Here is a 19,008-nt window from a genome sequence, read left to right on the forward strand (position 1 = left end):
GTGCACTGGAAAGGGAGGTTGAGACGTCTGCCAGGCACAGACAGGGGGTGTAGCTGGACTGGAGAGGAACCTTGTGCAGGAAAGTAGGGGGCTGCTGCCATCCCCCACCTCACAGGGCTTCTCAGTCCCAACTATGTCCGTTGCTGCTGGACAGCCCTTCTCCCTGACCTACCGTCTCCAGCTGCCCCACATCACTGTGGTCCCCATGCCCCCAGTGCTGAGCCCCTGCCCCCAATGGCCATACCTTCCCTCCTATAGCATCTCCAAGCAGCAACAAGCAGAAAGAAAAAACAGACAACACACAGCTACAGGAAGGATTTTTTTAAAGCCTGTGCTAGTTCCAGCTCACCAGGCCAGGGCACAGATGCTCCACATTGCAAGTTCACAGCTCCTGGACACGTGGGCACAATTCCCTGGTCTGCAGCGCCTCGCACAAGCACAGCAGCAGGACTAAGTGGCTTTGGCAGCCTCTGGAGCCAGTGCTGCTAGAGCATCTCATAGCCAGAGGGGGTTTTTTGGCAGCATATGACTGTGAGCAGGGAGAAGATGAGGATGAGCATGATGGCCAGTAAAACTGTGGCTGCTGTCCAGTTGCTTCTCTTGAGCCCTGTGACTCTCTGGGGAATCTCTGAGGGAATCATGTTGGTGAGATTGAGCATGTAGCCCAGAGTCCAGCCCACATCTATGTTAGCTACCTGTGCAGACAGAGGAGGAAGAGGGATGTGAAAGGCTGTGAAATACCATGCAAGCTGGAGAGCTAAAGAAGACCTTTGCTGTTGCACCCCCAGGTCCTGCTCTGCAGCCACCACATCTGTACATTGGGCTGCAGATACCCCATTAGTAAGACAAGCTGGGGGGGAGTGAGAATGGCCCAGGGCAGATGTCCCAGCAGGTGCCTGTTGGGGTAACTCCAGAGCTGCCCTGGGTGCAGGCAGTGGACCGTGCTGCCTCGTTGTCCCCTGCTCCCCCATCCAGGCAGGGCAGGGGCAGGGTGGGCGTGAGCCATTTTGCAGCACAAAGTGTGGAAACTGGGAGCTGCTGGGCACTCTCCTACCTGCCGGACGAAGTGGATGTTAAGCCACGTCGTGTGGTTGAATCTGTAGCCTTGCACGAGGAGGGTGAGGGTGTAGGAGCTGGCTGCGCAGGTGTCACGGAGGTGGTCCCTCTTCTCGGTAGGGAACTCCTTCTGGACCTGCAGAGGTGGAAGAGCAGCGGGGGCTGCCAGCGCGGAGCAGGGCTCGGTGCACCCACGCTGCGGGGAAAAGCCTCACGGTGCAGCTGGGAGCAAAGAGCTGCGAGCACCTGGGCTGGAGGAGCAAGGGGGACCCGGGAGGCTGCGGGCGGCTCTCCCTTCTGTTTCCCTGTCCTGAGGTCTGTGCTGTGGATGAGCCCTCAGCCTGCCCAGCACCCAGGAGAAACACGGGCAGGGGCTAGCATTGCCTGTGCAGGATCTCACCTTCTCCCAGCTGCTGGTGCAGAATTGCCTGATGGTGGCTTGGACTGAGCTCAGGGACTGCCCTCTAGTGAGGTTCAGAAAGTGAAGGTTGTGATAAAGTCCCGAAAAGGCCTGTGGGTGTTTAAGACCAAAGGTAGCAAGTCAGTGAAACATCCAGGACACTGCCACCCCCCAGCCTCTCCCTCCTGGTGCTCTGCAGGGGTCCCTAAAGCCTCAGCACCGCAGGGTGGTGCCTGCTGACCCTCTGGGAGGGACCTGTGCTCCCCACACCAAAAGAGATCGGTGCAGTGACAACAGAGGTCTGGGTCTGCCTGGCATGCTGGCGAGCACCCTGTGTCTCCGTGCATCGGGCACATCCCAGCTTACAGGGCTGGCACCATTCAGACTTTCCTCTACAGTGGTTTTCCTGAGGTTGTGGCCAGCCTCTGGTTCCCCAGAACCCCACACCGGCACCACAGCTGCGGGGACAGAGGCTCCTTACAAAGAACTGTCCCCTGACGGGCGGCTGATAAACCCCATTGAACCCGCATGTCGTGTTGGCCCCACAGCTGAAGTTGAAGAGTCTCTGGATGGCGGCGCTGCACGCTGCTGGGTCCCCTGTCCCCGTCACCGTGAGCGTCTGTGCACGGCTGGCTGTGCCTGGTGCATGCACGCAGGGACTGTCGTAGAGGTCTGCCGTGGTGATGTTCTCCCGGTATCCCTTGGGGTAGCAGGGATGCGATATCTGCTGGGCAGGCAGGCTGCCCTGGAGAGAGCAGGAGCCGTTAGCATCGCCCTGGCACTGAGGATGAGGAGGGAAAGGAGGGAAAGAGCCCATAGGCAGCAGCACCTGTTCCCACAGCCAGAGGCAGGACCGCAGCAGGCTGGCTCCACCATCCCGTGGGCTCTCGCCCGCGGGGTGCAGGCACAGAATCGTGGGGACGAGCATGGCATGGCCACGCTGTGGTCACGGATCAGCTGCAGTGGTGGTCGCATGCCCGAGGCCCTGGGGGTTTGCACCCTGTGCTGAGTGGGGACCCGTTTTGTTCCCACTCTTCCTTCGCAGGCGCACCAGGCTCAAGGGAGAGCCAAGGCTGGGAAGCCGTGTAAGCAGGAGCAAAAAGGACACTGCCTTCCCTTTGCAACGTGCCCTGGATGTGGCCTTTTGCCCGTTCCCACCAGCATGAGCCGGCGTTGAGCCCTCGGCCCACAACCAAGCTGTGGGCATGAGGGTCCCCTGTGCGACGGCAACACCACCCTTCATGTTCCCATGCCCAGCACCTACTGCTGCAGACCGGTACGTTCTGATTTCTGCCCATCAAACCAACCTATCCATTGCCATACTGGTGCTAAAAAGTCTCACTGGGTCTTCCACAACCTCCCAGCAGCCAGCAGGTTCCCTCCTCCACGGCTGGGTCCTTCCAGTTCCCCCTGTGAGTACGACTGAGCTGACGCAGCCCCTCCATCAGGACAGGGATGGAGACCTGGTGGGCAAGATGTCCCTGGGACGGGGGGCCCCCAGGCACCCACCATCCTGGCCACGCCTGTAGTCAGGCACCTGCTTTGGGGTGTCCATCTCCATCTCGGCTCGGTCCTGCCCTCTGTGGTTAAACATACCCCCAAAGCACTATCTAGACCCTAGAAGTGAGGAGAAGCAGGATCCATCCTTTGCATGAGTAACCCACCCATGGCTTTTGCTGGTCCTGCTGTTGGCCCCACCACTGAGCTGTGCTGGGGTGGTGATGCCACTGCCAGCCTGTGCCTCCCCACGGGGGTGGCCAACCTGCTCCCAAGGGCAGTGCGTGCTCTCTGCCACCACAGAGAGCTTGTTGCTCCTGGCAGTCACTCTGTTCCCACTGCATCTTGCAGGCTCTGGCCCAGAAAGAACCAAAGATGCAGCCCGCCTGCGTGCTCCCCGAGCATCTCCGTCTCCCACAGCACTAGAGCGGTGTGCTGCGCCCAAGGTGAGACGGGAGGATGCTGCTTACTGGTGGAGCAGTGTGCAGGAGGTGTGTTGGGAATCCTCTGTCTGGGCAGAAATTGAGGAAGGGCGAGTGAATGGGGACAGAGAAGAACCCAAGGATACAGCTGGGCTTGGGAAATAATGGAAAATATCAATTACGTGTCAGCATCTGGGGAGAAGGGAGCCCTGGCAGGGAGCTACCATCATCTTCCACCCAAATTAGAGAATATTTTGATTCAGTGGATGAAATCTAAGCCTCTCCCAGGTGCTTCAATTCATGAAAGCTCCCAATTCCCTAACAGTTTTTCCAGAGGCCTGCTCAAAATTCCTGGAAGACATTTTATGAGGCAATGGGAAATGGTTGAGCAGATCCTGGTGACCAGTGGCCGTAGTACCTGGTGGAGAGCTGCCAGCAGCATCTTCAAGGCCTGCGTCTGCCCGTAGCAGAGGTAGCTGTGGGTGTAGAGCGAGTAGTTGGTGCCGTACAGCCTGAAGAAGACAGAGGTGTTCTTGTCCTCGATGGGGACGCCAGGCTGGAAGGTTATTTGTGTCGAGGCACCTCCAAGGTCCAGAGCTCCAAGAACTTCAGTGTCCCGTGGGTGTTCCCATTTCTCTGCAAAGGAGAACTGGCCCAATAAGACAGCAAGTGTTAGTCTGAACTGGAGGGAATCACAGTCCCTGTCCCTTCCCTCAAGGTTTTCAGGGCTCAGAGACCCTGAGGGACCTTTCACGTCCTGTCTCCCTGCTTAACCTCTTCCTACCTACATCCTCCTTGACCCACATAAACCTCCGTGTAGCACTGGGATCCATCCCCTTGGCCTCTGCACATCAGCTGGGATCCAGAGATTTGAGGAGGGAAAGAGGAGCACTTTCATCTGGGGTCTGATACTGCTGCATCCCTGTGATACCAAAACCGACCCATACGTAGAGGGAGAGCATAGGGCCACGCTGAGCTGGACACAGAGACCTTTGATTCTGTTAGTCCCATCGGTGGAACTGAATGTGCAGCTCACAACCACAGGCTACATTCATTTGGGTGACTAGTGCTCTAAAACTGGAATTTTCTCTCCTCTGGGCATGAAGACAGTTGGCTGTGGCTCAGACAGGTGTATGTACATTGCTGACCCCTCCTCTGCCCATTCCCCGAGCCCACACCTTGACGAGCGTCTCCAGCAGGTAGTTGACGGTGATCCAGCCGAAGGAGCCCTCCTCGTTCCCCGTGAGAACCCGAGCTCCGCGGAAGTCCACAGGGTACTCGGCGATGGCCTTGGAGACCTCAGCAAAGACCTGCTCGGCCTTGGTGCTGTTCTGCTCCCTGCCCGGGGAAGGAGGGGACTGTCACGCCGTGCAGGAGGCGATGGCTGGGGAGCTTTTGGAGCAGGCGGACAGCAAGGGGCTGCTGCCTCATGCCAAGGAGCGGGGCTGCTTGGGCACGTGGCACATGCCCGTCCCTCGCTGCCCTGCCTGCGGGCCGCAAGCCACCAGATCCCTCAGCGTCTGCGCAGGGAGACTCCCTGCAAACGCCGCCTGAGCTCTGCCTGAGCGTGCGGGAAGGCTCCTGCAAGGCTGCCAAAGGAGGTTCCTCAGCTCCGGGGCTGCTGCCAGCCTGGTGCTGCCGTGGGCTGGGGGGGTCCCCATGGGCGTGGAGAGGGGCTCTCTTGGACACCCCGTCAGACTGCAGGCGTGGATGCTCTGCCCATCGCCATGGCCTGCCCAGGAAGCAGCTCCCCGTGCCCCAGCCCCCTGTGACCCAGCCCCCTGTGCCCCAGCCCCCCGTGCCCCAGCTCCCCATGCCCCAGCCCCCCGTGCCCCAGCTCCCCATGCCCCAGCTCCCCATGCCCCAGCTCCCCGTGCCCCAGCCCCCTGTGCCCCAGCCCCCCGTGCCCCAGCCCCCCGTGCCCCAGCTCCCCGTGCCCCAGCCCCCCGTGCCCCAGCCCCCCGTGCCCCAGCCCCCTGTGCCCCAGCCCCCTGCACTGGCTGTGACACAGAAACGCATGGTGGGGAAGGGGTGGGAGGTTACCTCAGCAGCCGCATGCCCGCTGTGGCCCCCAGGTAGGTGGGGGTCTCCCGCTGCTGCTCCACCGGGATGATCTCCATGGCCTTGTCCAGGCAGGGCTTCAGGCTGGCTCCAGCCCCCGTGGCGTTGTCTGCGTAGCTGGAGATGCCAGGTCCTGCAAGAGGGCACCCCGTGATGGAGTGAGCTCAGTGCCACCCAGGAGGGACAGGGCACCAGGGGACATGTGTTCCATTCCCCAGGCTCAGGGAGCTCTCTGGAATTTCTTGGCAATATCCAGATGTCCCTGTCACAGCCCGAAATGCTGCTGTGTTTGGTGCCATACAGATGCCAAATGAAAACTGCTGACATAAAGAGTAGTTAGGAACCACATACAATAAAATCCGCAGAAACACATTATGTTTAGTGACTTCTGCAGATCTTTCAGGAGGCCCCGTGGGAACATGAGGCTGCACGTTATGAAACAGGCTATGAAGAGGCGTTGTGGGAAGAAGAGCCAAGGAAGTGGTTGCATGGGAGAAGGAGCAAACTCTCCACATCCAGCATCCCAAGCTGTGAGTTGATGCACACACACTGGCTTGCAAGACTGGACTGGCTCTAGATACCGTGCTAACTGGGGGCCAAATTCCTTGCTTACCTCTGGATCACCCAATTACTGTAGGGCGCCCTAAGGTGCAAACTATCCCCCCTAACACTTTGGTTCTCCCACCAGCCCATCTCCCTTCAGCCCAGCACAGGCTGACTGACTCAGATCATTGGCAATGCTGTCAGAGTCTGGGACAGCGATCCAGGAGGCTGGGAGAGAGGGACGGGCACGTCCCAGCACTCACCGGACACAGTGCACGCCTCCACCTGGGAGACGATGCCGGTGCCGTTCTCCTTGTCCGCAGGCCACCGGTAGATGTAGAGAGCTGTGTGCGTGGAGCCGGCGTCAAACACCAGACCGTACTGGAGGAGACAGAGAGGACACATCTCGGGGCTGCACCAAGTGCCATTGTGGTTTCTGAGAGCCTCTGCTCTCACTTCCCTCGCACGAATGCAAGCAGCAGGGGTTTGCACCTCCACTTCCCTCCAGCAGCTCTGCTCCACCTCTAGCTGCCCTGATTTAGCCATTCAGGGGAGTTACAGCTCAGAAAGGGGAGATGTGCAGGTCAGCAGGGTCATTTGCAGAGCAGGGAGGCATCCAGTTCAGGCTGCCAAAGCTGCTCCCAGACCTTTGGGAGTAGCAGAGCTCACAAGCCCTGACCATTTTTTTAACAGCCAGCCAGCAGAAAGCAACAGGAGGCACAGATGTAAACCCACCGGCTGACATGGACGTCTGAAAAGAGAGAAGAGGTGTCTGAGGTGGGAGACAGAGCAGTCCCAGGAGGAGGGCTGCTCTTCGCTCCCATCCTTAGCAAGGAGCCAGGACTGTGGTTTCGGGAGGGTGGCTGATCTGCCCAGTGCTACCTTGATTAGGTTAAGCCCTGAAAAGCTGGGCTGCTTATGGGAAGACTTGCAAGCAGAGAGGAAGGCAGGGCTGATGGAAGGATGAGAGGTGGAAAGGGGCTGGTGATCATTCCCTAGCTCCCCCAGGTCCCACTGGGCACCTACTTTGTTCCTTGTAGGAAGGGCAGCATCCTTCACCGAGGTCAGGACCAGGAGGAAGACGGCCACCCCCAGCACTGCTAGCACGGCCGCTGAGCTCCAGCCCACTGCCCGGAACAGCCGTGTCTGCATCCCCGCACCAGGCTGTGGGGATGGGTGGTCTTCGCAAAGGCAGCCCCAACCCATCTGCCCCTGCCCTGTCTCTTCAGCTTTTCCTGGGGTCCCCTTGTCCCAGAAGCTTGGGAACCACGCACTCCCTTAACGACCCCCTGGGACATGGAAGCAGCCAGGTGTGGAGCCCGTGAACATGCCCCATGGGACTCAGGACTCAGCCTGGGCATTCGCCTGCCGGCAGCTCCCATCCCGGGAAAAGCCAGGGGCAAAGGCTCCCTCCTGCCTGCCCCCAGGGACAGGGTGGCCACGGTCACGGTGTTCACCCACCCGCATACCTGTGCTGGGAGCACCCTCCTTCCTCCAGCGTGGGTGCGCCAGCCCTGCGCAGCTCTGCCTGCGCCCAGCCCAGCAGAGCGACAGAAAGCGAAAGTGAGGCCTGTGCTGGCCTCGGATGTCCGGGGCGGGAGCGTGGTGCTGCCTGCGGCGCAGCGGCGGGAGCAGGGGTGCCCAGTGATGGGAGCAGGGATGGCCAGCAGTGGGAGCAGGGGTGCCCAGTGATGGGAGCAGGGATGCCCAGCGGCAGGAGCAGGGATACCCAGTGATGGGAGCAGGGATGCCCAGTGATGGGAGCAGGGATACCCAGTGATGGGAGCAGGGATGCCCAGTGATGGGAGCAGGGATGCCCAGCGGCAGGAGCAGGGATGCCCAGTGATGGGAGCAGGGATGCCCAGCGGCGGGAGCAGGGATACCCAGTGATAGGAGCAGGGATGCCCAGTGATGGGAGCAGGGATACCCAGCGGCGGGAGCAGGGATACCCAGTGATGGGAGCAGGGATGCCCAGTGATGGGAGCAGGGATGCCCAGCGGCAGGAGCAGGGATGCCTAGCAATGGGAGCAGGGATACCCAGCGATGGGAGCAAGGATGCCCAGCCACGGGAGCAGGGATGCCCAGCGATGGGAGCAGGGATGCCCAGCAGTGGGAGCAGGGATGCCCAGTGGCAGGAGCAGGGCAGCACCCCAGCCTGCCTGCACCTCTTTCTGCACCACCCTGGGGCAACGAGACCCTGGCTGTGAGGACAGGACCCTGGCCATGGAGTCAGATGGATGCCTGGCTGTGGGGATGGGTCCCAAGGGGATGGGTTCCAAGGGGATGGGTCCCATGGGGATGGCTTTATGGACAGGTCCCTGGCCATGGGGACAGGCCTCCACCTGCTAGGTCCCTCCTGTTTCTGTCCTGGACCCCCCTGCCAGCAATGGGGCAGTGTGGGGTAGGGCAGAGCCTGGTGGCAGGCTTGGCTCATGCCTCACCTTGCGGTGTGTTTAGGCAGCAGGGATGTCTGTGGGGCTTCCAGACCTCGGTCGCTGCCTTCATCCCAGGGCCAGCCCGCTCGCCGGCTCCCCGAGGGGCAGAAGGGCAGGCACGGCTCTTCATGAGCATCATGGGGAGCTGCCCCCACACTGAGCCCCTGCTGGGCAGCTCGGCCACCCCCACCACCCCTATGGGTGGAGGTGTCCCAGGCGCCCCTCCAGCAGTGAAGTGGTTAACACGGGCTGCTATTTCAAGTTGGCTCTCCAGCCCCAGCCCCGCGGACAAGCTCTCCTGGGCAGGTTCTGGTCCCGGGCCAAGGGGAGGGCCGTACGGGGACTCGGGGCAGCCTTTGTCCCAGGACCGGGGCTCCGCACTCCAGGTACAAGCTGACACAAACGGACACCAGGGCGAGCGTGGCAGTGCTGGGAGCAGCACCACGGAGCAGCGTGGGTGAGCCACAGGCTGGGGAGGGGGCTGGGGGTCCCTGGAGGGAGCTTTGCTCAGCAGGGTGGTGGGGGGCTCAGCCCTGGGTGCGCCCTGGCCGGCAGCAGAGCCGGGTGCTGGGGATACACAGAGTCCGTGGGCTGGAGGGGCAGGAGGGAGAGGGCTGGGGCAGCCGCTCGCGGCAGGAGGTGCTCATGGTGCAGGGGGCAAAGGGGCACGGAGGGGACATGGACAGGACGCTGTGGGGCATGGAGGGGACATGGACAAGGCGTGGAGGACACTGCTGAGCCCCAGCGCTGGTGGGAGAGACGGGAGGCAGGGGACCGCTCTGCCTGGCAAAGATGCTCCCGGTGTGCATTTTCACCATCTTTCTTGTCATCTTAAGAGCCCTTTTGACTTTCAAATCCCAAGTGTGCACAGTGGGGAAGTCTGCTTCCCATGTTCCTGAGCAACAGATAGTTTAGCTCCAACAGTGCCTCTGAGCCTTTCCTCCGGAATGCTGAGGCCCGGGACGCTGCAAGGTGAGGGACACCCCCTGGGTGTTTGTACAGCACTTCGGTGTGCCCAGTCACACACAAACAAGTGCCGTGGTGGCCCAAATGCATAGCTGTGAACTTCCAATGCATTGAAACGGATGGGCATTGCTCCTCGAAGCACTGTGCCTCTTCCCTAGCTCTGGAAACATCCCACCACCTTCCCATCCCTGCTGCTGAACTGAACCTGCCACGGATGGTAGCGGGTATTGGTGCTGGTCAGCCCCGGGGTGCTCCTGAAAGGTTGGGCTTTCAATCAGCTTCTCACATGCCTCTCGTCTTGTTTTCCACCTGCTGGGCACCCTCCCCATTCCCCACTCTCCTCCCCAGCCCTGGCTGGCTCTGTGCTGCCTTTGGGTGTTGCCTCCTGCCCGGTCAAAAGGGATATTAGTCCCAACTAGAGCAAATGGAGCCCATTTCCCATTTGCTCCTGCATGCAGGATGGTGCAATTTATCAGCATTTCTTATCCTTCTATTGCACAGAGACAGAATTTTCCAGGATGTGGGCTGGGCTGGGAAATTTTGCCATTTCTGTTACTTGGAGCAGGGGAATCACACCCCAACAACACAGTTATATCTGGGAGAACTCCAGCAGGGCTGGTAGGACTGGAGATGTGACAACATAGGGATTCATCAGCTGCTTCCATATGATCTCTTCTGGCCATAGCCACCATGCAGGGAAGGGCTCCTGGCTGTAGGATAAGGTCTAGATAAGGGTTTCCTGTGGTTCCGTGTCCCATGACCTGGGCCAGAAGAACAGCTGCTATCCATCCTTATACATCTCATGTCACGCAGGAGATTGGTTCCCCTAGTTTGTCACCACAGATGCTGATTCTGAAACAGGAATCAGCATCTCCTTTGATCTTGCCAAAGGTCTTTTCTCTCCTATTCAAGCCACTGACCTGGCCTGAAGAAAGGGCAAGGGAATTTTTCTGTGTTTTTATGCACTCACCGGAGGATTGCGTAGCCAAGTGACAACGTCCAGGTGCCACCCCAAAGCACTGGTTGGGTTAAACTGCTTCTCTAGGCTGTGTCCAGGGCTCTCGGGACATCCACCACTCGGCTGGAGTCTGGCTTGCAGCCTGACACTGGATGGAGCGCTGCCTGTGCGGCCAGTGGCACGGAGCAGGGTGGTACAGGAGGAGGAGGGAGAGCTGTGCATTTAGAAAAGCACATCTGGACCAGCTGTGGGGTGCTGAGCACATGGACATGGCAGCTGCTGTGTGCTGACAGCCAGACCCTTTGGCTTTGATTCTCCCCTGCAATTTCTTACTGATGTCTCAGGGCTGATTCTGCTGGAAGCTGAGCTCTGACCGGACAAGTGGGAGGGACAGGACCTGCTCTGGTTCCCAAGGGCTCCTCTGCACCCCGCTGGCCTCGCCTGCCAGTGCCATGTTATTGCTGCCAGCATGCCAGCCTGGCTACGGGGCTGCGTGTGCCCAGATCAGCAGGAGCTTTCTGCCTCGGCCCGTCTGCCTGCCCTTGGGGCTGCAGGAGAGGCTTGGGGACCGCCTGCAGGCAAGGACACTGTCCCTGCATGTCTGCTTATCTGCTGTGGCATCACCAAGAGCTGAGAGCTGGACCAGACAGGAGACATGCCTGCAGATGTTTTTCCTCTGTCTGAAGCAGAGGGGACCTTCTCAGGGACATTCTGGGCCTGTTGGGCAACAGATGTGACCTGATGGTCCCAAATCTTGTGGGATGGGTTTTGTGAGGGTGCAGGTTACAATGGCAGCAGATGGGTGCCAGGGGGATGTGGCTCTGCACCCTGGAGGGGATGGTCATGCTGGGAACCTGCCAGGGCATGGTCCTGCTCCCAGTCTGGGATTCCCACCAGCCACTGCCATGCTTCCCCCAGTGCTGCTGCTGGGAAGGGAGATGCTGACCTGCCACCCAGCCGGCAGTTTGAGCAGGGCAGAGGGGTGAGGTGAGTCCAGGCTGCGTGCAGAGAGGGGCCTGAAGGGCTGCAGCTGAGAAGGCAGGGCTGAAAAACCCACGCTGAAAATCCCCCAGGGAGGGAATGCTCTGAAGGAGAGGGTGTCCCAGCACCGAGACTGCCAGGAGCCTCCCATAAGAGCAGCCATGCACCAGAGGATGGCTTCAAGCCCTTGTTAGGGAAGGGGAAAGTCCCATCTTGGCAGGTCCCATATCCATCCATGAGATTTGCATTTCCAAACGGCCTTGCAAATGCAGAGGTGTGAGCTGGGGGTTGGGGCTGTTCTTGCAGGTTGGAGGAGGAATGGACTACAAACCCAAGGCCGTTGCAGGTCTCCTGGCAGCCACTTGTGTCTTCAGCATCATTGCCCTTATTCTGAGCGTCGTGGATGTGAAGGTTGTGTTTCTGCCTCCCAGCATCAAGGTAGGGTCTATGGGAGGAGTGCAGCTGCCCACTCTCACATGCGTGCTGGCTACCCCTTGGTACGGGAGTTTCCCCAGGTTTCAGACAGGCTATGCTGTTTGTCACCACGATGGGGACAAATTCCCACACAGGCTGGCCTGTCAGGTGGCTCTGGCAGAGTTCAGCCACTGTGACTGGCCCTACAGCACACACAGCCTTTTCACAGCAGAGCATCCCCCCACCAAGGGCTTGTGGTGGATCCTTGTCCCCGACACAGTTGGTGACTGCAGTGCCACAGGGCTTTCCCTGTCCTGGTGACACTCTTTGTTCAGCCACTTGAGGTTCCCCCGCCCACCCTGAGCTCTGCTGGGTCTCCTGGAGCTCAGCCCGCTCTGCAGCAGGTGAAGGTGGTCTGCACCCTCTGACATGTTGTGCCCCCTCTGTCTCCTCCAGTACGGTCTGGTGTTTGACGCCGGCTCCACGCACACAGCTCTCTACATCTACCGGTGGCCTGCGGACAAGGAGAACGGCACCGGCATCGTCTCCCAGGTGGAGGCGTGCACTGTGTCCGGTGAGTGCTGGGACGTGCCCGTCCCTCTTCCCTGCCCCTGCTCAGCTGAGGGCTGCTGGGGCTGCTGGCCCTGGTGCTTGCCACCGTGGCTGTCCCACAGTGCCAGGGCGAGTTGGCTGGTTCATGCCAACTGTCATAAACAGCGAATGCACCAAAGGGTATTTATTTATTGGGCGTTTATAAATACCCACAGGGGCATTTATTCCTATTGCAAAGCAGCTGTCGGGCTTTGGCACAAGGACTGGGCTCTCTGGAGGAAAGGATTAGGCTGAGGAGGGGAGGTAGGGCCAGATAAATGGTGCATGGAGCTGGGCTGGGACTGGCAAAGGCCACCAGGCCAGGGCAGAGGTGCCTGGGCAGGGGGCGAGAGGGCTCAGAGCTCATCTTGACCTCAAATCCAGGCTCTGCAGCAGTGCTGTGGCAGTTACTGGTTAACTGCAAAGGTCTGGCAGAGGGCAAAGTGTAACAGAGAGAGTGCGTGGGCTAATGGCAATAATGGTGTGCACAGCTGTAAGTAAATAGTGATATTTCCACCCCAGAGCCTGTCCCTACCCACGACAGCACCATGCTGGGTGCTCAGATCCAGTGCCGGTATCTAAAAATAGGATGTCAAACAAGTTGTGTAGAGGGCACCTCTGCACGTGCCTCTGGGCACATGGGCCACCCGGGCAGGACAAAGAGAGCCTGCCTCTTCCCTGGGGAAATAAGGAACTGCTCTGTTTGTCAACCAAGTCCTGTGGGACTGGCTGGCCACACAGGGGCAGTTTGGCCTCCCTGGGGTGAAGCATGTGCTCAGCATCACAAGACACACACCGCAGCCCTCCCCCTCCATCCAGAGCAGGAGCTTGCTGCCCGCTCCTGCAGCGTGCTGTGGCCGTGGCAGCCAGCCCTGAGCACTGCCCTTCCAGGGACACCCTTGGCAAGGGCACGGCTGGATGGGAAAAACCCCTGGGGACTTTCTGGGTAGACATGTCCCCTGGTGCCCTGTCCCTCCTGGGTGGCACTGAGCTCACTCCATCACGGGGTGCCCTCTTGCAGGACCTGGCATCTCCAGCTACGCAGACAACGCCACGGGGGCTGGAGCCAGCCTGAAGCCCTGCCTGGACAAGGCCATGGAGATCATCCCGGTGGAGCAGCAGCGGGAGACCCCCACCTACCTGGGGGCCACAGCGGGCATGCGGCTGCTGAGGTAACCTCCCACCCCTTCCCCACCATGCGTTTCTGTGTCACAGCCAGTGCAGGGGGCTGGGGCACGGGGAGCTGGGACACGGGGGGCTGGGGCACGGGAGCTGGGGCACGGGGGGCTGGGGCACGGGGGGCTGGGGCACGGGGGGCTGGGGCACGGGGGGCTGGGGCATAGGGAGCTGGGGCATGGGAGGCTGGGGCACGGGGGGCTGGGGCACGGGGAGCTGCTTCCTGGGCAGGCCATGGCGATGGGCAGAGCATCCACGCCTGCAGTCTGACGGGGTGTCCAAGAGAGCCCCTCTCCACGCCCATGGGGACCCCCCCAGCCCACGGCAGCACCAGGCTGGCAGCAGCCCCGGAGCTGAGGAACCTCCTTTGGCAGCCTTGCAGGAGCCTTCCCGCACGCTCAGGCAGAGCTCAGGCGGCGTTTGCAGGGAGTCTCCCTGCGCAGACGCTGAGGGATCTGGTGGCTTGCGGCCCGCAGGCAGGGCAGCGAGGGACGGGCATGTGCCACGTGCCCAAGCAGCCCCGCTCCTTGGCATGAGGCAGCAGCCCCTTGCTGTCCGCCTGCTCCAAAAGCTCCCCAGCCATCGCCTCCTGCACGGCGTGACAGTCCCCTCCTTCCCCGGGCAGGGAGCAGAACAGCACCAAGGCCGAGCAGGTCTTTGCTGAGGTCTCCAAGGCCATCGCCGAGTACCCTGTGGACTTCCGCGGAGCTCGGGTTCTCACGGGGAACGAGGAGGGCTCCTTCGGCTGGATCACCGTCAACTACCTGCTGGAGACGCTCGTCAAGGTGTGGGCTCGGGGAATGGGCAGAGGAGGGGTCAGCAATGTACATACACCTGTCTGAGCCACAGCCAACTGTCTTCATGCCCAGAGGAGAGAAAATTCCAGTTTTAGAGCACTAGTCACCCAAATGAATGTAGCCTGTGGTTGTGAACTGCACATTCAGTTCCACCGATGGGACTAACAGAATCAAAGGTCTCTGTGTCCAGCTCAGCGTGGCCCTATGCTCTCCCTCTACGTATGGGTCAGTTTTGGTATCACAGGGATGCAGCAGTATCAGACCCCAGATGAAAGTGCTCCTCTTTCCCTCCTCAAATCTCTGGATCCCAGCTGATGTGCAGAGGCCAAGGGGATGGATCCCAGTGCTACATGGAGGTTTATGTGGGTCAAGGAGGATGTAGGTAGGAAGAGGTTAAGCAGGGAGACAGGACGTGAAAGGTCCCTCAGGGTCTCTGAGCCCTCAAAACCTTGAGGGAAGGGACAGGGACTGTGATTCCCTCCAGTTCAGACTAACACTTGCTGTCTTATTGGGCCAGTTCTCCTTTGCAGAGAAATGGGAACACCCACGGGACACTGAAGTTCTTGGAGCTCTGGACCTTGGAGGTGCCTCGACACAAATAACCTTCCAGCCTGGCGTCCCCATCGAGGACAAGAACACCTCTGTCTTCTTCAGGCTGTACGGCACCAACTACTCGCTCTACACCCACAGCTACCTCTGCTACGGGCAGATGCAGGCCTTGAAGATGCTGCTGGCAGCTCTCCACCAGGTACTACGGCCACTGGTCACCAGGATCTGCTCAACCATTTCCCATTGCCTCATAAAATGTCTTCCAGGAATTTTGAGCAGGCCTCTGGAAAAACTGTTAGGGAATTGGGAGCTTTCATGAATTGAAGCACCTGGGAGAGGCTTAGATTTCATCCACTGAATCAAAATATTCTCTAATTTGGGTGGAAGATGATGGTAGCTCCCTGCCAGGGCTCCCTTCTCCCCAGATGCTGACGCGTAATGATATTTTCCATTATTTCCCAAGCCCAGCTGTATCCTCGGGTTCTTCTCTGTCCCCATTCACTCGCCCTTCCTCAATTTCTGCCCAGACAGAGGATTCCCAACACACCTCCTGCACACTGCTCCACCAGTAAGCAGCATCCTCCCGTCTCACCTTGGGCGCAGCACACCGCTCTAGTGCTGTGGGAGACGGAGATGCTCGGGGAGCACGCAGGCGGGCTGCATCTTTGGTTCTTTCTGGGCCAGAGCCTGCAAGATGCGGTGGGAACAGAGTGACTGCCAGGAGCAACAAGCTCTCCGTGCCGGCAGAGAGCACGCACTGCCCTTGGGAGCAGGTTGGCCACCCCCGTGGGGAGGCACGGGCTGGCAGTAGCATCACCACCCCAGCACAGCTCAGTGGTGGGGCCAGCAGCAGGACCAGCAAAAGCCATGGGCAGGTTACTCATGCAAAGGATGGATCCTGCTTCTCCTCACTTCTAGGGTCTAGATAGTGCTTTGGGGGTATGTTTAACCACAGAGGGCAGGACCGAGCCGAGATGGAGATGGACACCCCAAAGCAGGTGCCTGACCACAGGCGTGGCCAGGATGGTGGGTGCCTGGGGCCCCCCGTCCCAGGGACATCTTGCCCACCAGGTCTCCATCCCTGTCCTGATGGAGGGGCTGCGTCAGCTCAGTCGTACTCACAGGGGGAACTGGAAGGACCCAGCCGTGGAGGAGGGAACCTGCTGGCTGCTGGGAGGTTGTGGAAGACCCAGTGAGACTTTTTAGCACCAGTATGGCAATGGATAGGTTGGTTTGATGGGCAGAAATCAGAACGTACCGGTCTGCAGCAGTAGGTGCTGGGCACGGGAAGGTGAAGGGTGGTGTTGCCGTCGCACAGGGGACCCTCATGCCCACAGCTTGGTTGTGGGTCGAGGGCTCAGCGCCGGCTTATGCTGGTGGGAACAGGCAAAAGGCCACATCCAGGGCACGTTGCAAAGGGAAGGCAGTGTCCTTTTTGCTCCTGCTTAAACGGCTTCCCAGCCTTGGCTCTCCCTTGAGCCTGGTGCGCCTGCGAAGGAAGAGTGGGGACAAAACGGGTCCCCACTCAGCACAGGGTGCAAACCCCCAGGGCCTCGGGCATGCAACCACCACTGCAGCTGATTCGTGACCACAGCGTGGCCATGCCATGCTTGTCCCCACGATTCTGTGCCTGCACCCCGCGGGCGAGAGCCCACGGGATGGTGGAGCCAGCCTGCTGCGGTCCTGCCTCTGGCTGTGGGAACAGGTGCTGCTGCCTATGGGCTCTTTCCCTCCTTTCCCTCCTCATCCTCAGTGCCAGGGCGATGCTAACGGCTCCTGCTCTCTCCAGGGCAGCCTGCCTGCCCAGCAGATATCGCATCCCTGCTACCCCAAGGGATACCGGGAGAACATCACCACGGCAGACCTCTACGACAGTCCCTGCGTGCATGCACCAGGCACAGCCAGCCGTGCACAGACGCTCACGGTGACAGGGACAGGGGACCCAGCAGCGTGCAGTGCCGCCATCCAGAGACTCTTCAACTTCAGCTGTGGGGCCAACACAACGTGCGGGTTCAACGGGGTTTATCAGCCGCCCGTGAGGGGACAGTTCTTTGTAAGGAGCCTCCATCCCCGCAACTACGGTGGGGGAGGATGGAGGGTGGGAGTCTCCTCTGCCACTAGTTGTGGGAAGGAGTGGTGAGAGAGGACCTCAGAGTTGGTCCCATCTGCAATGAGGACTCTTATCCTATGCTGGGAGGTGGCTTCTGCCTCCTGCGATGTCCCAGCCCTCCCTGAGGGAAACAGGAGAATCTTGTCCCAAGGAGCAAGCTGGAACTAGCTCAGAGTGCAAGCAGCATCCTCAGGGCTTGTCAACCAGCTCCAAGACTTTTTGGCAGACCATCAAGTGGGTGCTGAGTGCAGAGCCCTGGGAATTAAATAGGACTCCCTCCCCAAGCAAGAGGGGGCTCTGGGTCTTTTTTCTTGGGTGAGGGAGATGTAGTTTTTACCATTTCCCCTTATTCTCCAGGCCTTTGCCGGGTTCTACCACACCTTCCACTTCCTGAACCTGACCAGCCAGCAATCTCTAAATCATGTCAACTCCACAGTCCAGACCTTCTGCAAGAAGAACTGGTCGGAGGTGAGAGCCCTGTGAAGGGCAGCAAGAAGCCCTGTGATTGTCCTGTCCCAGATCTCTGCCCAGAAAGCACATGTCCTCTGGCTCCCTGGGCTGGGGAGGGTTTCTGAGCATCTCTTTCATTCCCTATTGCATTGTGTCCCCTGATGGCCACACAGCTGGTGGAGACCTTCCCACAGAAGACTGAGTATCTACACAAATACTGCTCCATGGCAATTTACAGCTTGACGCTGTTGCTTGATGGCTACAAGTTCAACGAGCGCACGTGGAGCAGCATCCACTTCAGCCAGCAGGTAAGCCCCCTGTGGGGCAGCGGGAGCGGGCAGGCAGCTGTGGCCGCATCCTTGCCCTGGCCCAAAGACGTGCTCAGGAGCAGCATCCCTGGAGTCCCCAGCACCAGAAATGTGTCCTCATCTCATGGCTGCTACCCAGCGGTCCTAGCAGTGCTTCACTCTTTCTGACCTGCCCCCAAACCTCTGACGCCAGCTTGTTTCTCACTTACTCTGGCGTGAATGCAAGCTAATTTTAAGTGGGTCAGAAAAGTGCAGAGCAGGATTTGGCCACCTTGGTCTCTGCTGTTGGGGCAGAATTGACTGAGTATGAGAGGTACTGGTGGCCCCATGACCCATTTGAACCAGAATATGACCAAATCTGAAGGATCATGGGGGAGGAGGAAAGCTCAGATCCAAATTCACATGCAGGTCACAGAGGCAGATCTGGACCAGAGCAGCCATCCACGCTCAGCTGCCCCTTAGCCCTTTTGAAGGAGGGACAGGAAAGCTCTCTGTGTAACTGCTGCTGGCACGATCAGGTTCACCTCAGCCAGGTCCATGTGTGAAATCACAGCTGGGACAGCTCATGGGAGAGGTGTCCGTCAGTCCCTTGCACCAAAGCTACCAGTACCAGTTTGGGTGATCTCCTTTGCTCTCTCACCTCAGGCAGCAAACACAGACATCGGATGGACACTGGGCTTCATGCTGAACCTCACCAACATGATCCCCACGGAGGCTCTGGAACCCATCAAGGGGAACCAGCCCAGTCTGTGGGCAGGTGCCATCTCCTTTATTGTGCTGGCCATAGTGGCAGGCCTGGTGGCCATTTTCCTCCAGTGTTTCTGGAAAACGAAGTAGCTCCCAGCCTCCAGACTAGAGGCATCCTGCCCACTAAACCAGGCAGGGGAGTGGTGCTAAGGAAGGTGGAAGCGGGAGAAGAATGAGTGCATTGGACCCATATCCATTGTTCAGCAGGTCTAATTGGGTCATCTCTGTAAAGATGTTGAAGATGACAAAGGCGTCTTGAGCTCTCCAAGTACCTCCAAGAGGAAAAGACTCCATTATCTGGCTGACAAAAGCTGACAGAGCTGGTGGCTAGATGAAGCCAGGTAAATTCAAACTAGAAATAAAATCAGTTTTGTTTTTCAAATATGAAAGTCACTAACCAGCCTAGTACAGTTTCCTTAGCAGTTCCAGTCCTGCTGGCTGCTCTCCCAACAGCTGTGGGAGGCAATTGGTGATGGAGAGCAGTGGTGGCCACCTAAACTCTGAGGAGGGGGGCGACCTTATCTGTATCTTGCCATGTACAAGATAT

The 19,008-nt window shown here is 59.3% G+C and overlaps 2 protein-coding genes across 5 annotated transcripts; one reads left to right on the top strand and one right to left on the bottom strand.

Moving 5' to 3' along the window:
* Positions 1-306: 306 nt before the first annotated feature.
* On the bottom strand, positions 307-7,659 carry LOC121093860 (ectonucleoside triphosphate diphosphohydrolase 8-like). Of its 2 annotated transcripts, XM_040606775.1 has the most exons (10): positions 7,449-7,659; positions 7,006-7,143; positions 6,243-6,360; positions 5,419-5,569; positions 4,554-4,713; positions 3,794-4,024; positions 1,938-2,201; positions 1,457-1,567; positions 1,055-1,192; positions 307-695 (listed from the first exon to the last, which is right to left on the bottom strand). In XM_040606775.1, exons 2-10 carry the CDS (start codon positions 7,129-7,131, stop codon positions 486-488), a joined length of 1,509 nt encoding a protein of 502 aa, XP_040462709.1. In that variant the 5' UTR covers positions 7,132-7,143; positions 7,449-7,659; the 3' UTR covers positions 307-485. The 2 variants fall into 2 exon arrangements, with proteins under 2 accessions (XP_040462709.1, XP_040462708.1); XM_040606774.1 differs by lacking the exon at positions 1,938-2,201 and having other exon boundaries at positions 7,449-7,516.
* ENTPD8 (ectonucleoside triphosphate diphosphohydrolase 8) lies at positions 6,551-18,843 on the top strand. 3 transcript variants are annotated; one of them, XM_040606772.1, is made up of 10 exons: positions 6,551-6,756; positions 11,626-11,757; positions 12,190-12,307; positions 13,346-13,496; positions 14,126-14,285; positions 14,815-15,045; positions 16,636-16,899; positions 17,314-17,424; positions 17,580-17,714; positions 18,360-18,843. In XM_040606772.1, the coding sequence occupies exons 2-10, from the start codon at positions 11,638-11,640 to the stop codon at positions 18,549-18,551; spliced, it is 1,482 nt and encodes a 493-aa protein (XP_040462706.1). In that variant the 5' UTR covers positions 6,551-6,756; positions 11,626-11,637; the 3' UTR covers positions 18,552-18,843. The 3 variants fall into 3 exon arrangements, with proteins under 3 accessions (XP_040462706.1, XP_040462705.1, XP_040462707.1); XM_040606771.1 differs by lacking the exon at positions 6,551-6,756 and adding an exon at positions 8,300-8,871; XM_040606773.1 differs by lacking the exon at positions 6,551-6,756 and adding an exon at positions 8,300-8,867.
* Positions 18,844-19,008: the final 165 nt, after the last annotated feature.

Source organism: Falco naumanni, chromosome 9, assembly GCF_017639655.2.
Source record: "Falco naumanni isolate bFalNau1 chromosome 9, bFalNau1.pat, whole genome shotgun sequence".
NCBI lineage: Eukaryota > Metazoa > Chordata > Aves > Falconiformes > Falconidae > Falco > Falco naumanni.

Bases quoted from the DNA above. Each gene is read 5' to 3' on its own strand.
- ENTPD8 (XM_040606772.1), top strand. From the start codon at position 11,638: ATGGACTACAAACCCAAGGCCGTTGCAGGTCTCCTGGCAGCCACTTGT. The intron at 12,308-13,345 runs GTGAGTGCTGGG...GCCCTCTTGCAG, and splicing joins GGAGGCGTGCACTGTGTCCG to GACCTGGCATCTCCAGCTAC. The intron at 16,900-17,313 runs GTAAGGAGCCTC...CTTATTCTCCAG, and splicing joins CCGTGAGGGGACAGTTCTTT to GCCTTTGCCGGGTTCTACCA.
- LOC121093860 (XM_040606775.1), bottom strand. From the start codon at position 7,131: ATGCAGACACGGCTGTTCCGGGCAGTGGGCTGGAGCTCAGCGGCCGTG. The intron at 6,361-7,005 runs GTAGGTGCCCAG...TGTCTCCTCCAG, and splicing joins CCCTTCCTACAAGGAACAAA to TACGGTCTGGTGTTTGACGC. The intron at 5,570-6,242 runs GTGAGTGCTGGG...GCCCTCTTGCAG, and splicing joins GGAGGCGTGCACTGTGTCCG to GACCTGGCATCTCCAGCTAC.